At 42.3% G+C, this 14,435-nt stretch overlaps 1 protein-coding gene across 2 annotated transcripts; it reads left to right on the top strand.

Moving 5' to 3' along the window:
* The first annotated feature begins 5,833 nt into the window (after positions 1 to 5,833).
* GTF3C6 (general transcription factor IIIC subunit 6) lies at positions 5,834 to 13,628 on the top strand. Of its 2 annotated transcripts, none has more exons than XM_068397722.1 (6): positions 5,834 to 5,980; positions 7,228 to 7,308; positions 9,838 to 9,901; positions 10,481 to 10,525; positions 10,663 to 10,773; positions 12,975 to 13,628. In XM_068397722.1, the coding sequence occupies exons 1-6, from the start codon at positions 5,915 to 5,917 to the stop codon at positions 13,268 to 13,270; spliced, it is 663 nt and encodes a 220-aa protein (XP_068253823.1). In that variant the 5' UTR covers positions 5,834 to 5,914; the 3' UTR covers positions 13,271 to 13,628. The 2 variants fall into 2 exon arrangements, with proteins under 2 accessions (XP_068253823.1, XP_068253813.1); XM_068397712.1 differs by having other exon boundaries at positions 10,660 to 10,773.
* Positions 13,629 to 14,435: the final 807 nt, after the last annotated feature.

Below are 14,435 nucleotides of genomic sequence, written 5' to 3'. Positions count from 1 at the left end.
CCAGGAGGCCTGTGTGGATGAACAAGGAGCTCCTAGCCAAACTCAAACACAAAGAGGAAGCATAGAGAGGGTGGAAGCAAGGACAGGTAACCTGTGAGGAATACAGAGACATTATCTGAGCATGCAGCAATGCGGTCAGGAAAGCCAAAGCCCAACTGGAACTGAAGCTGGTGAGAGATGTCAAAGACAACAAGAAGTGCTTCTGTAAGTACGAAAGTAACCAAAGGAAGGCTAGGGAAAATGTGAGCCCACTGCTGAACAGGGCAGTCACTCTGGTGACACAGGACATGGAAAAGGCACATGTACTGAATGCCTTCTTCACCTCAGTCTTTACTAGCAAGACCAGCCTTCAGGAATCCCAGGCCCCAGAGACCAGCAGGAAAGTCTGGAGCAAGAAAGATGTACCTTTGGTGGAAGAGGATCAGGTCAGGGAATACTTAAGCAAATTGGACATACATAATCTATTTGTCCTGATGGGATGCACCTGATGGATGACTACTGAGGGAGCTGTCTGATGTCATTGTGAGGCCACTCTTTGGTAATCTTTGATCCATCATGGTGATTGGGAGAAATGCCCAAAGATTGGAAGAAAGACAATGTCACTCCTGTCTTCAAAAAGGGGAAAAAGAGGACCCAGGAAACTACAAGCTGGTCAGCTTCACCTCAATCCCTGGGAAGGTGATGGAGCAGCTAATCCTGGAAACCAGGCACATGGAGGACAAGAAAGTCATCAGGAGTAGTCAGCATGGCTTCGCCAAGGGGAAGTCATGCTTGACCAACCTGATAACCTTCTATGATGAAATGAATGACTTGGAGAGCAGTGGATATTGTCTACCATGATGTAAGTAAGGCTTTAGACAAGCTGTTGAAGTAAGGGCTGGATGAGCAGACAGCACGGTGGATTGAAATCTGGCTGAATGTCTGGGCCCAGAGCGTGGTGGTCAGTGGCACAAAGTCTAGTTGGAGGCCAGTAACTAGTGGTGTACCTCAGGGGTCAATACTAGGTCCAATTCTGTTTAACATCTTCATGAATGATCTGGATGATAGGGCAGAGCGTGCCCTCAGCAAGTTCGCTGACAACACAAAACTGGGAGGAGTGGCTGATATGCCAGAGGGTCATGCTGCCACTCAGAGGGACCTAGACAGGCTGGAGAAATGGCCTGACAGGAACCTTATGCAGTTCAAGAAGGGTAAGTTCTGCATGTTGGGCAGAATAACCACAGGCATGAATATATGAAGGGGGCCGCCCAGCCGGGAAGCAGCTTTGCAGAAAAGGACCTTGGGGTCCCAGTGGACAGCAAGCTGACAATGAGCTAGCAATTCGTCCTCATGGCAAAGAGGCTAATGGTAGCCTGGACTGCATTTGGAGGAGTATTGCCAGCAGGTCAAAGGACATGATCCTTCCCCTTTACTCAGCACTAGTGAGGCCACACCTGGAGTGCTGAGTCCACTTTCTGAGCTCCTCAGTACAATAGAGATATGGACATGCTGGAGAGAGTCCAGTAAAAGGCCAGGAAGATGATTAAGGGACTGGAACATCTGACATATGAGGAAAGGCTGAGAGCTGGGACTGTTCAGCCTAGAGAAGAAAAGGCTCAAGAGGAATCATATCAATGTATATAAGTATCTGAATGGAGGGTACAAGGAGGACAGAGCCAGGCTCTTTTCAGTGGTGCCCAGTGACAGGACCAGAGGCAATAGGCACACACTGAAACATAGGAGGTTCCCTCTGAACATCAGGAAACACATTTTCACTGCGAGGGTGACCAAGCACTGGCACAAGTTGCCCAGAGAATTTGTGGAGTCTCCATCCTTGGAGATATTCAAAACCCAGCTGGTCATGGTCCTAGGTAACCATCTCTAGGTGGCCCTACTTGAGCAGCGAGGTTGGACCAGATGACCTCCAGAGGTCCCTTCCAACTTCAACCATTCTGTAACTTCACAGGCTATTACTTGGCTTAAAAAATTTAAATGTGTGGTTTAAGATGAACTACCAGATGAGGAGTGGTATCTTCCTGTTGTCCTGCAGTGGCAGAAGCTGGAGGCAGTAAGCATGTTCAGCTGAAACAGCTGGGCCCAGGAGATGGCCCTTTTCAATTCTGAGGAATAATAGGGTTGCTAGGATTTCCTTACATGATCTTTAAGGAGCTTTTTGAAAAGACAAAGGCACAGATGCAAAGGAATCCAGCAGGGTTTTTTGGTTTGTGGGGGTTTTTTTGCGACACCTATGAGCTGGTTTGGTTTGCAAATTCCTACCTGAAGAGGCTCAGCAATGTAGCTGCAGGGAAATGGAAATCATCCTCTGTAACACTATCAGCAAATTACCTTTGTCCTGGGGCTGACTTACCTTTTGTAACCCTGGCTAGAGGCAGAAATACACACTAGTCTCTTACAAGCTTTCTTCTGCATCTCTCTGCACCTTACAACACCGTATTGTTATATTTAGCCATTCCACATGGTAACATTTTGCCGAGGAGTCCCTTCCAATATTCACAGGCAATCACCTTTTGTCATATCAATTCCAGTTACGCTTCCAATATAAAACAAGCTTAGAAACTACAACACCCCTCTCCTGAGGCAGTCAATTCAGCAAATAGTACAGATACAAAGACTATATATATATGGTGTGTGTATACACACACATACATCACCTATTATAATTTTTAAATACTAAATTCCGTGTTTTTTCACTACCTAATACAAAAGGTTTTCGACCAGAGGCACTCACAGTCTAAAGAGGCAGACAAAACTCAAAAACTTCAACAAAGACTCTATCTTACCCTGGGTTTTCAGAAAACATTTAACCTTTTACTTAGACAGACTAGTGCCAGGGCCTCACAAAGAAAATAAGTGTTCAGGAGGGAATGGAGAAAGGGCAATTGCCTTCTGCAAAAGGATTGAGAAGGAATTCCAAGCATGAAGATAAAAATCAAAAGAAAATGGAAAAATGAGACAAAGTAGAAAGCCAGAATTTATTCATTATGTGTTTCAGTGAACTTTCTCTGATTTTCTATAATGTAATTTAAGTGAAATAATGTTTATCTGTTAAAATAGATAGTCCAAGTCTCTAATCTATGAACTTCCACAACTAAAATTTGCAAACTACAGGGCCCAAAATAAAATATGCATTAACATGCTTAAATTGTAAGTGAACCCACTGAAATTAGTGCATACATATTACATACGTAGATCTCAAACATAATACTTTAAATTTACCATTTGGTCGTCACAGACTCAAACTGACCTAAGTGCCACATAGGTACTTGCCTCTGGCAGCACGTACACATAAATCTGTTCAAGTACTGACAGGATTGTTAGCTGAGGCCTCAGAAACCCAAAACCTGGATCCTCAAAATATATATTTCCATATTTATCTCATCAAGCAGTTCAATCTCCCTGGCAGACTCTGATGAGAGTCCCTTTTAAGAGATAAATTGTTGAAATACTCTTGCCAGGATATGATAGACCAAGGCAAACCGCTAATGCCCACGCCAAGTTTAGACTGATGATAGTCTCTTTTAAAATACAATTCATACTAATGCACCAAAAATTTCCCATCATCCAGCTGCATGCCCTTACTCATGATAACAGGGAGCCTGAGATGACCCTGGATACTACATGACACTTAGGCTGGTATAAAAGCAAACAAATGTACTGGCTCCTTCATCAGCCGTTCATGCCAGTCCATGATTTCGCACAGGCTGAGCTGGCACACATTTATGTTCTTGTAAGGGCTTTCTGTAGTTTTAGTTAGGTCACTTAACCTCCTGCCATCTATAAAAAGAGAACAATGGTATTAATGTAACATTACAGAAGCACTGTCAGTTCTGACAACTAATTTTTTAATATATATTCAGAATAAAGTGTTTATTCGGCTTTATTCAGGCAGAACTTTTTTAAAACCACAAAAAACTTATCTAAAGACAGGAAGGCCTGGTGCAAAAATGTAATTGCCAAATATAACGATTTAATAAACAGAAACCAGTAGTTAAGAACTATTAAAAGACTGGGTTTACTACACATGTACTCATACAGTGTAAAATCAACTAGCTAAAGTTACCAACATTTACACACAGCTTTACAAGAAGCTCATTAGAAACCTCTATCTGAAACACTGAACAAGCTCTCTAAGCATAATTTTATTTATCTATCTCCTTCTAGTGGCAGAAAATGAAATCAGATACTGAAAACCTTATTTTTGTTATTTTCTAAAACCCTTAAATACAGCAGCCCACACTAATCAAATGATACAAACTAGTATTTTAAAATATCTGATAATTAAGACTTGTAATATACCAATATCTGTTCCAGTATTCTCCCCTGCAGTCAAAATTGAAGCCTTTGGAATTTGTCTGACGAAAATGTAACATGCCCCAGCACCTGTATTTAGAACTAATTCAAATGTATAGGCTGTTCTTACTACAGCAGTATACAATATTCTAAAACAAGCTCTAAGAAAAAAACAATTAAAAACATGAATCTTAACAGAAAATGAGATGAAGCCTAATGCTGGCTTCCAAAGAAAAATCCTGCTAAACTTACTTGGTACATTTAATACCAGTGATTTCTCTAGGAAAAGGAGAAATGCATTAGATGACATATATCTGGACATTGTTCAATGCTTGATACGGTGCTATGCTGACATTTATGTTTATCTTCTGTAAGACGGAGGTTAAGTAGAGCCTGGAAGAAAATCTACAGTGAACACCCTTGGGACCAGTTTTTATTTAACATTTTAATTAACCATTTTGACACAATGAGTCGGAAGACACTTTTGGCACAAAATCAGAAAAATAGCATACAGAAAGAAAATTCAAGGGAGAATTACATTGCAAAAAACAATATGAGACTGAGGATTATGGAGTGCAACGTCCTGCATTTATAAAGAAATAAATTAACATATTATCTCAGAAATCCTTATCAGATGGAAATCAGACAGGAGCGTATTTGAACCTGACAAGATAACCTGAAAGCATCAGGCACAGGACACGAAAATAGCAAATACAATTTAATCATGCACAAAGCAAAACATTTCCTTTTCTTCCACTGAAGAGGGGTCAGGCGAGATTTAACCCGCAATGGTGCGTGTAAGGCCAGCGCACGAGGGAGACGAGCGGCACAGATGCAGAGACGGGCTCCTAGCATGAAGAGGGAAACCAGGGCCCTGTCTAGCGGGGATGATGCGCCTTGTTCAACCTGGCAAACGAGGGCTGAGCAACGGGCTGCGACTCCGCTCTGGCAAAGAGCTGGGCCTGGTGAAAACCTCGCAGGTGGCGGAAAGCTCAGGTGCGAGCAACACCGCGCTGGCGGGACAGCGCGGTACGGCACGGCACGGCTCGGCTCCCAACGGGCGGCCCGTTTAAAAGAGAGCTGCACAGACAAGCGCTTCCTGGCCCAGCCCCCCCGTCCCAGCCCAGTCCCCGCGGGAGCCCTCCTCGCCCCGGGCCACCGCTCCTCCTTTCCCCCACCCTCCTACCGCTGCCCGCCCCTCCTGCCGCTGTCACAGCCCCGCATCTTACCCCCGAAACGCACCCGGGCCTCAGGCTCCTCCCTGCCCGAGCTGCACCCCCTTCCCCAGGGCCCAGCACCGCCACTCTGCCCGCCCTCCCCCCGCTGCCTGAGGGCCGCTCCTCACGTCCCACCGCTCAACGGTCGCTAAGGCGCTCGCCTCGCTCCCGCCTCCTGCCGGGGGGGTGGGGGAGGCAGGCGGGAGCCGCAGCTCGCGGGCAGGGGCGGGGCCGCCGCTGCCGTTGGCGCCGTTCGCAGTCCCCGCCGCAGGGAGGGGGGAGGAGCAGAGCGGGCGGGCGGGGGAGGAGCAGAGCGGGCGGGACCGGCCGCCCCCTAAGATGGCGGCGCCAGGCACACGTGGTGCGCGCTGAGGCGGCGGGGGGAAAGCGGGGCGTTCGGTGGCGACATGGCGGCGGCAGAGAGCACGGGGGAGGGCGAGAGGAGAGATGAAGCAGAGGAAGACGAGGTGGAGGTTGGTGGATGCCGGCGCCGGGACGCGCTCCCAGGCCGTTCTCCTCTGCAGCAGCGTTAGAGGGAGGGACGCAGGCCGGTCCCCCTCGGGGCGTGTCCCGCCTGTGGACCCCGCCCGGCCCCCTCTCCCCCCCGCCGGCGCTGTCGGGGGCAGCGGGCTGGTACAGGTTGCCTGCAGGGTGGTAGTGGAGGGAGCTGCGCCCGCCGTCCTGTGGGCTGCCGGGGCCCGGCACCTGCTCCGGGGCCCCAGTGAGGGAGGAGGTGGCTTTTCGCCTCTCACCGTACCTCTGCAAGGCCTCTGGCCCCCGGGAGCCGGTGCGTGCGGCTCGCCGCCGTGCCGCCGCTGGGAGGAGGGCCGGCGGGGGGGGCGTCCCGCCCGCGTGAGGAGAGCCGGCCGCGGGGCCGCCATGGCTGTCCCCGGGCTGGCGGTGGCGTAGGGCACAGAGTGAGCGCCTTCCCCTGGGCCTGGCGGGTTTCGCCGCCCCCGCAGCGGTCGTGTCCCGAAAGCCGTATCGTTATGGCGGTTTTACTTCAGGTTTTCTGGAAAACGGCGATGTCAGAAAGCAGTCCTCCAGTTTCAACTGCTTCTTACCCCCATGACATCCGAAAATACAACCTATTGCTCATCTAATATTGGGTGTATTCATGGATATTTAGTAGTTGATGATTCTTGAAAGCTCTTTATGTCCTTAAATAAAAGACTTTTCAAGGTGGCTATTTTTTGTTTTGTTTTTGCGTTTTCCCTACCCAAAACTGTAAGGAATTATGAACAGGAATTGATTTCAAGGCAGTGTGTTACAAAGAGTTAAACGTAACCACTTCAAGCAGCATGTTGCTTAACACCCTCTTGCTGTGGTGTCTTAATTTAGGTACGTACTAAAGTTTTAGAAAAAGTATTTTGGAATATGTAACTGGTCATATCGTTATAATTCATAAATCACTCCTATTGATTTAACCCTTGAAAAATGATTTCCCTTTCTAGCTAGGAAGAAAAGGCCAGGAAATTTGGGTGTGAAACAGGTGTATGATGGACTAGTGGGTTGCTGCATTCCACTGGGTATTGCAATATGTGTCTGCCGTTTTCTCTAGACAAAATGCAGAATAAGTCAGATTTGGGGTCTGTTTATTCCGAAGGTCTGAGTCTTTGTGTGCTAGTGTTTTGGTTTTGAGTTGGTTGTTGTGCGTTTTGTTTTTCTCCTGAGTTCCAATATATCAATTACAGATGCACGTTATAAACTTACCTTGTAGGAGCAACTGGTCATGGTGGAACTATCAGGAATTATTGATTCAGACTTCTTAGAAAAATGTGAAAACAAATGCAAGATTTTGGTGAGTGATTACAGCACAATAGGAAAGGGGTAAGTCAGTATGTATGTTAATAAGGGACTGAGGCTGTTTCTAAATTCCTTGAAGTCTATAATATTTAGATGTAATCTTTGACAGAGCACGATGTGCACTGTCTTGGCTGTATTTGACTGCAGGCTGTGAGCTCTCTCGGTGTCAGAAATGGCATATGGTCTTTTAATATAATATTATATAAATATAAGGAAATATTTTCAGCACTATTTATAAGCTAGGACCATTATCCCCTCTGATTTCAACCTCTTAGTTCAGTTTTTAAAATGATGTATTTAACACATTGAAGAAATGTGCTTAACAATATATTTTTTAAATAACTTGAACACAGCTGACAGGTAAAACCAAAATCTTTCTGAATTGCAATGTATTTACAATTTTTTTCGCAGATACTGCCTGGCAAGTTTGAGTGTAGTAAATGTAAAGGATAATTAGGTCTTAAGCATTTGGTAAACAGTTTTGAATTTGTTTCCTTCATTTAGGTTATTGTAAGAATCTGGCTTACCTGTCCTTTTCCTTTTGTTTTGAGTTGTTTAATCACTTTGTATGGGACAAATTTTATTTGCCTTTCAAAATCTACTTGGACTATGTGAGCTGTGTAAGTAGATAGTACAAGTACTATTGATGTGCAAATATTTTTGTGAACTAAACCTTTATTAAAGACTGCAAAGATGGAAGAGAGCACATCTGAGTATGCCACTGATTAGAATATATGTGAGGTGGTAAAGTCAATTCTGAAAACCTCGAATGTAGAAATACAATCAAAATTCATAAATTATCCATCACTGGATGGATATGCTTTTATAAGCAGTTTTGCTTCCTGGATCTGACCTAAGTTGCTTGAAATGTATTACATAGGTGGTTCATTACTGGTGGCTGAATGGCTGCATATTCTTCAGTAGCGTTAATGTGATTCTTTTAAATTTTGTGCTTTGAGATTCTCTTGTAATGTTGCTAGAAAGGCTTTTAAGTATCTATACTCTATCCTACTCATATCCAAATCTACCTGTGCTCACTCCACAGAGTAAGCATTCCTTGAGATTTTCCATAATGCACAACTGTTGTTAAAACTCCAATAAAAGACTCTGCTTTGTATTATTCTGTTTAGCAAGTGTTCTATGATGCTGGTCACATAAGGGGCCGACAGTCTCCATTTTTGCGTAGTCCAAAAACGAATGCAATCAGCCAAACAAAGTTTTGAATGTTAAAAACCTTAATGCTGCTGCCTAGTACTGATTATTAATTTTCTGTAGTAGAAAAACAACCAAAAATATGTTCCACATGTTGGCTTAATACTATTGATGTTCTCAACTTGTGCAGCAGAAAGAGAATCCCAGAGCTTAAATCTTGCTAGATACTTCTGTTTGTTAAAAATACGTGAGGAAATTTGCACAAATTTCTATTAACCTGTGTGACGTTCTGTATTTTATGCAATTTACCTCATCTTCAAAACTTTTAGCATGTGCTTATCTTCATGTCCTGAATACTGTTGTTGTTCACAATGTACTATTAAGAGACATTTTGCCTTAATTAGTGTATTCTGTTCAGGCATTAATTTTTATCAAAATATAGTTTCTAGGTATATCTTATATTAAGAATAATGGGATCCTGGCCTGTGTATTTGGAAAAGCTCTGCTGCAGAGGAAGGGAATGAGCTGATAGTACTGCTACCTTACTTTCCCACTCCCTGTTTAAAAAATTAAATAACAGCAATTGCCAACTCCTTCACAGTGTAGACACACAGTAATCACAGCAGCTTTTGTGACCCTTCAGTTGCACTGTGGTGCTGGTGTAATGCTTTATGCTGGGCTTTTTCACCTTGTGTATTTTCCAGAGAATTTTGAAAGTTCTCCCACTTTACAGAACTGGTATTAATTGTAGCTTAGAAAATAACATCATTTTTTCATGCAAATGTATATCTTTTTATTTGCTAATTTAAAAGTGAGGTTAAATTAATTTCCTAGAGGAAATAACTGCTTAACTAAGCCTCCTACAAAAATGGAAAGAAAAACGCCTTCTCCCCCCACCCCCAATGTTTAACATTGCGGAAGACCTCGGGGTCAGTTGTAACGACTAAAACTGCTTTTATTAAATTTTTTGAAAACTACTAAATATTAATTTAATTGTATGTCTTGTCATTCTTTCAGGAGTCTGCTACCTTCTGTAAAATCATAGCCTCTGCAGAACTGTCTTAGCCACTTCCATAAATCCTGTTTTAAAGATGTACTTTTCTTCATATGAAGTTGATAGTTTGAGAAAGCTTTACAGTCTGGAATCCATTCCTTTAATACCACAAGAAACTTTTTATTTCACATTTAATACTTATTTTACTGTTACTGCCTATGTTGTTTTTTTAAACTATTTATCTTTTCAAGGAATTGATGTAATCTGAATTCTATGTAATCTGGACATGTGCAATCTGTCTTTGGTCTCACAGCAAGAAATTTGCCTGGACTAGTAGAGACCTGACATCTGTGCAATTTTGTCCCTCTTTTTTTGTAGGGAATAGAGACAGAGAGGCCCATTTTACAAGTGGACAGATATGTATTTGCAGGAGAATATGAAGGTAGGAGAAATGATGTGGATATAAACTCTCCTTTTTCATGTGACCCAAAGAACTTTCTCAACATCAGTTAATTGCAGTATGAATGGAGAACATGGGCCTGTGAGGTGCTGAAGTTCTGGGTGGTGTTTGTATAACACCATATAGGGCAGCACCAGTCTGAGTTCATGGCTAAATTAGCCATGCATCCATGTTACTTACTGAAAAGTATGTTTGGAAGCTGACTCCGGGGTGCACCGGCTGGTATTTCTCCAGGGAAAAATGTGGGACATAAAATACTCTAGAGTAAGTGCTTGTTGTCTCCTGTATAAGCAGGACTGACACGTTGTGCAATCTGTAGCTCTCCCATTTGCCTTGCAGTGATAACATTGTTCTGTAAGAAAATGATCTGGAGTCCTCCCTCATAGTGACTTTCAATGACCATGATACTCGGGTCTGTTCCTGAGTTGGCAGGGTCATTACTAGTGCTGGGCCTTTGCGAGGGGCTGGAAGTCAGAACATTCCCAGAGCTGTGCCAGTGAGTGCAGTATCTGCAGCCGATAGAAATTAGTCTCTAAGACTTTCTCACTTTGTTTTCTGTAGATGCCTTGGGAACCTGTGTGGTTTTTGAAGAAAACACAGAGCATGGTAATTGTTGTGATTTGATGTCCTGTTCATTGTGGTAGCCTGGGAGGTTAAAAATAATATTTACATTGTTTCAGTTGGTAATGGAATTCACTATGATTGGACTTTGGGTATTGTTTTTTCTCCTCTCTTCATAGTAGATGCAGAAGGCAACCAAAAAGTACAGCTGAAATACAAGTGCCACACAATGAAGAAGTTGAATATGACACGGACACTTTTGACAGAGAAGAAGGAAGGAGAAGAGAATGTTGGTTAGTGCCTCCGCTCTTATGCGCAGGGACATGAATGGATTATGCTTAGAAGTGTTAGCCTCGATTAAGTGTTTGATTCATGAGCATGCAGGAAATTAGAGAAACTTTCTTCTTTAGGCAACAAATGTGTATTTTTAAATACAAAACAAAAAAAAAAAAAGAGAGAGGCATTCCTTCTGCCCAGTGCTGCCTCCAGAAGTGGCTAGTAGGAGATTCCTACAGAAGGGTGTAGGAACAGGGCAAGCAGACCATTCAGGTTGATTTTCATTTTGTAGGCAAACTCAGTGCTTGTATGTTTGCTTTATTTCCATGGTGTTTATTTTGTATGGAAATCGGTGCTTATACATAGTCAGATACTGAGTATCCTCCCTCTGTATAGTAGTATTCATTAGCAGCATCCTATTGCTTTTAGTTGCTTTTTTTCACGCAGGTCAGTGTCACTGCTTCATATTTTAAGAATGTGTAGCCATTTTACATTAAATATGGGCAGTCAGCTGAACATTGGTCATAGTATAACATGAAATGTCATCTGGAATCTAACCAAACATCAGCATTCTTGTTGACACCATGTACCATTTCTTCTCTCCATATAATTAAGTAGGTAATATTAAACAGAAACCATTATTTTTAAAGTACAATAAACTAGAGAATATGTTGCTTAATACGAAGGCCTGTTTTTTTCTGGAGAAGTAATGATGATACCTGCTGAAAAACACTTTGTTTCTGTGCCCTGACAGAAGTTTAATGTTGTGCATCCAAAGTAACTACAACACGTTGTGAATTGGCCATATGTACTACTTAAAAATCTAAGTGGGAGGGGAATCCCACTTCTATTTGGAGTCTGATATGTGTCACAAGAGCTTGATGTACTTGAGTTCAGGAGACAATACATTCTTACCATCTCTGATGTCATTCCCTATCATATTACCAGATGTTCTAAGATTTAGGTGAACAAACATTTTATTCTCTTTATTGCATTTGTAAAATATTTTCTCAGCATTTTGAATTATATTTAAGTTATTTTAAGAATCTAAGGGTGTTGTCTGACACCTAAATACGACAGGTACTGCCATACTGGATCGGACCAAAGGTGTTTTAGTCCTGTGTTGTATTTCAAACTATGGACAGCAGTAAATGGGTGTGTGGAAAGCGGGAGGAGGGGGACATGTATGAGTAATCCTTTCTTTTGGCTATCCTTCCGGTGTTCAGCAGTTCATGAATATCCTGGGAAGAGTTTTCATCTGGACTACTATGTCTGTAGTCTGCAAAGGCTCTGACACCTTCATTTGCTTTTTGAACCTGTCTATACTTTTGACTTCTACCACTTTTTGTGGCAGGCAGTTTTCAAATCACATTTCTGTTGTATGGAAAAAGTACAACTTTGTGTTTTCTCGATTGTTTGTTTGCTTTTGTGGTTGTTACAAATGTATGATCTGGTGCTTCCAAGGAGTGCGAGTTACTTTTTTTGTTATCAGAATTAGGAGATAAGTCAATCCCTACTTGTTTTCCTAGTACACCCTTATAAACATCTGCCCTCTCTGAGCTGTCTTCTCCAAGTAAAATTCTAGTCTCTGTCTTTTTTGTTGTGTGTTTGTTTTGGTTTGGTTTGGTTTTCTTTTTAAAGCCTCTTGCCATGTAGAGTTAACTCTACTCTCACCAATTCTTGTTTCTCTTTTCTAGTTTTACAGTACAGGTTGAGCAGGACACAGTACTCGTGACACGGATGTAGCATAGTTTTGTATCTTGACATTCCTGCTTTTCATTACTTTCCTAATAATTTTATCTCCATTGTGACTGCTCTTTAGAGACTGCGCTGGTGATGTCAATGAACCATACACAATGCCTCCAGTATCTGGATAAAACCTTGTAGCTATATGTCTTGGCTGAGTTGGTTTAGCCTATGCACATTGTTGTTAAATTTCTCTTCATTTTAAGCTAGTCTTCCTTTATTAAATGCCTTTCTGTTATTCGTAGCCTTCTTTTTCAAGGAAAATGAATGATTTAAGCCCCAGGGTGAGAGTCGCCACAAAAAGTAGCGTTGGTCCAAATTATTGAAAGACATCTTTCTGTCCTAAGTGATCCTTTTACTTAAATGTGGGTCAGGCTCAGCCTTAATAAGTGTGAACTTAAACTAAGAAAAAAACTGCTGTTAACTCTTAACTCCCTTTGTCACTAATATAAGTTTTCCTTCTTTCCCTCAGATGGAGTGGAGTGGTTACAGATCAAGGACAGAGAGTTTTCCTACAGCAGGCCTAGTACGATTTGCAACTTTCTGCGTGAAAAGGAAGATTCTGAGGAGTCAGCTCAGGCCCAAGACAAATTGACTGAAGAGTCAGAGGGAGAGGTGAGTGGCGGAGGGAATTCGGACATGAATTGTGATCTGGAGAAGCAGCACAGCTTGGAAATAGATGCCTCTATTCCCCTGCCTGACAGCCCTGCCTTTGGGGCAGAGGATTCTCCTTCTGGAACTGTTGCCTTAGACGATGCTCCTCCATGATAGCAGCTCTGATCTTTTCAGGATTTCTTCATGGAGTTAATGGGCCAACTTTTAAATGCCAACTTTTATAGGCCATGACATGATTTCCAATTTATGTGAGCAATTAGTAGAGGAAAAACGGACATTGTATTCTTGTGCATTGCTTTTATGTTTAGATTATAGTGGGGAGGGCTTAAGTGTTTTTTGAAAATGCTGGTTGGAAATGTGTGTATCTCTACCTTAAAATTGAAGAAGAGGAAATGGTTATATAATTAAAAAACCCCTACCTTAGAAAAATGTTGATGTATTGTACAGTCTGGGACATTTTGTAAAAATAAAAAAAATATTATTGTTTAAAATAAAGTTCTGAATTTTTCAAGTATAGCTTCACCTTGTGTGTCATATTCAGCCATGTACTATGTCTGTTCTTGTACTGCAGTTATTGAAAGAAAAATTCAAGTAAGTGTGGCTTTTATTATGTGTTTGATTACTCATCAAATTGCTCGGTTTGGCTTTTCCCTCGTGTCCTTTGTCCCCTTGACGGATCTTAGAAATCCTTCATGCGGGAAGGGACTTCAGGAGCTCTCTTGTCCAACCTCCTACTTAAAAGATTCAACACTGAATTCAGGCCAAATTGATCAGGGCTTTGTTCAGTTAAGTCTTGAAAACCCCTGTGGACTAGGCAGCAACTGAAATCTAGGTCTTCATGAGGCATCTGTCACTCTTCCTTCCACCATTTTCTATATAATAAATTGTGTGTTATACAAAAGGAAGTATCTTTTTTTTTTTTTTTTCCCTCCAATAACTTCTTGGCTCTGCTCTTCTCCTCTGGCATTTTGCTGAAGGTTTTTATGCCTAAGATCATGTAATGGTGCATCGGCGGTTCCCAAACTGATCCACGTGACTGTATGGTGGCCCCTAGCTAGTGTGTGGGTTGATATTACATACTGCTACATCATTTATATTGTCACATGGTATTTCATGTAAAAATAGAGTACGTGGTGTATTCATGATAACGTTTTTAAAAGCATAGCATTTTTTTTAAACACAACATTTTATTCCTGACCTTTCTTCCTTCCTACCTTTCTCTGCCTCCCTCAAAACAGTGTAACTGCCACAATGCTGTGAGGATGGGATCGCCTAATTAATTCCAGCATAATTATGTAATACTTTAATTAGTAACTAT

This window comes from Nyctibius grandis, chromosome 1, assembly GCF_013368605.1.
Source record: "Nyctibius grandis isolate bNycGra1 chromosome 1, bNycGra1.pri, whole genome shotgun sequence".
Classification (NCBI taxonomy): domain Eukaryota; kingdom Metazoa; phylum Chordata; class Aves; order Nyctibiiformes; family Nyctibiidae; genus Nyctibius; species Nyctibius grandis.
Note: the sequence above shows the minus strand (reverse complement) of the source record. Positions and strands in the feature narration are given on the sequence as shown.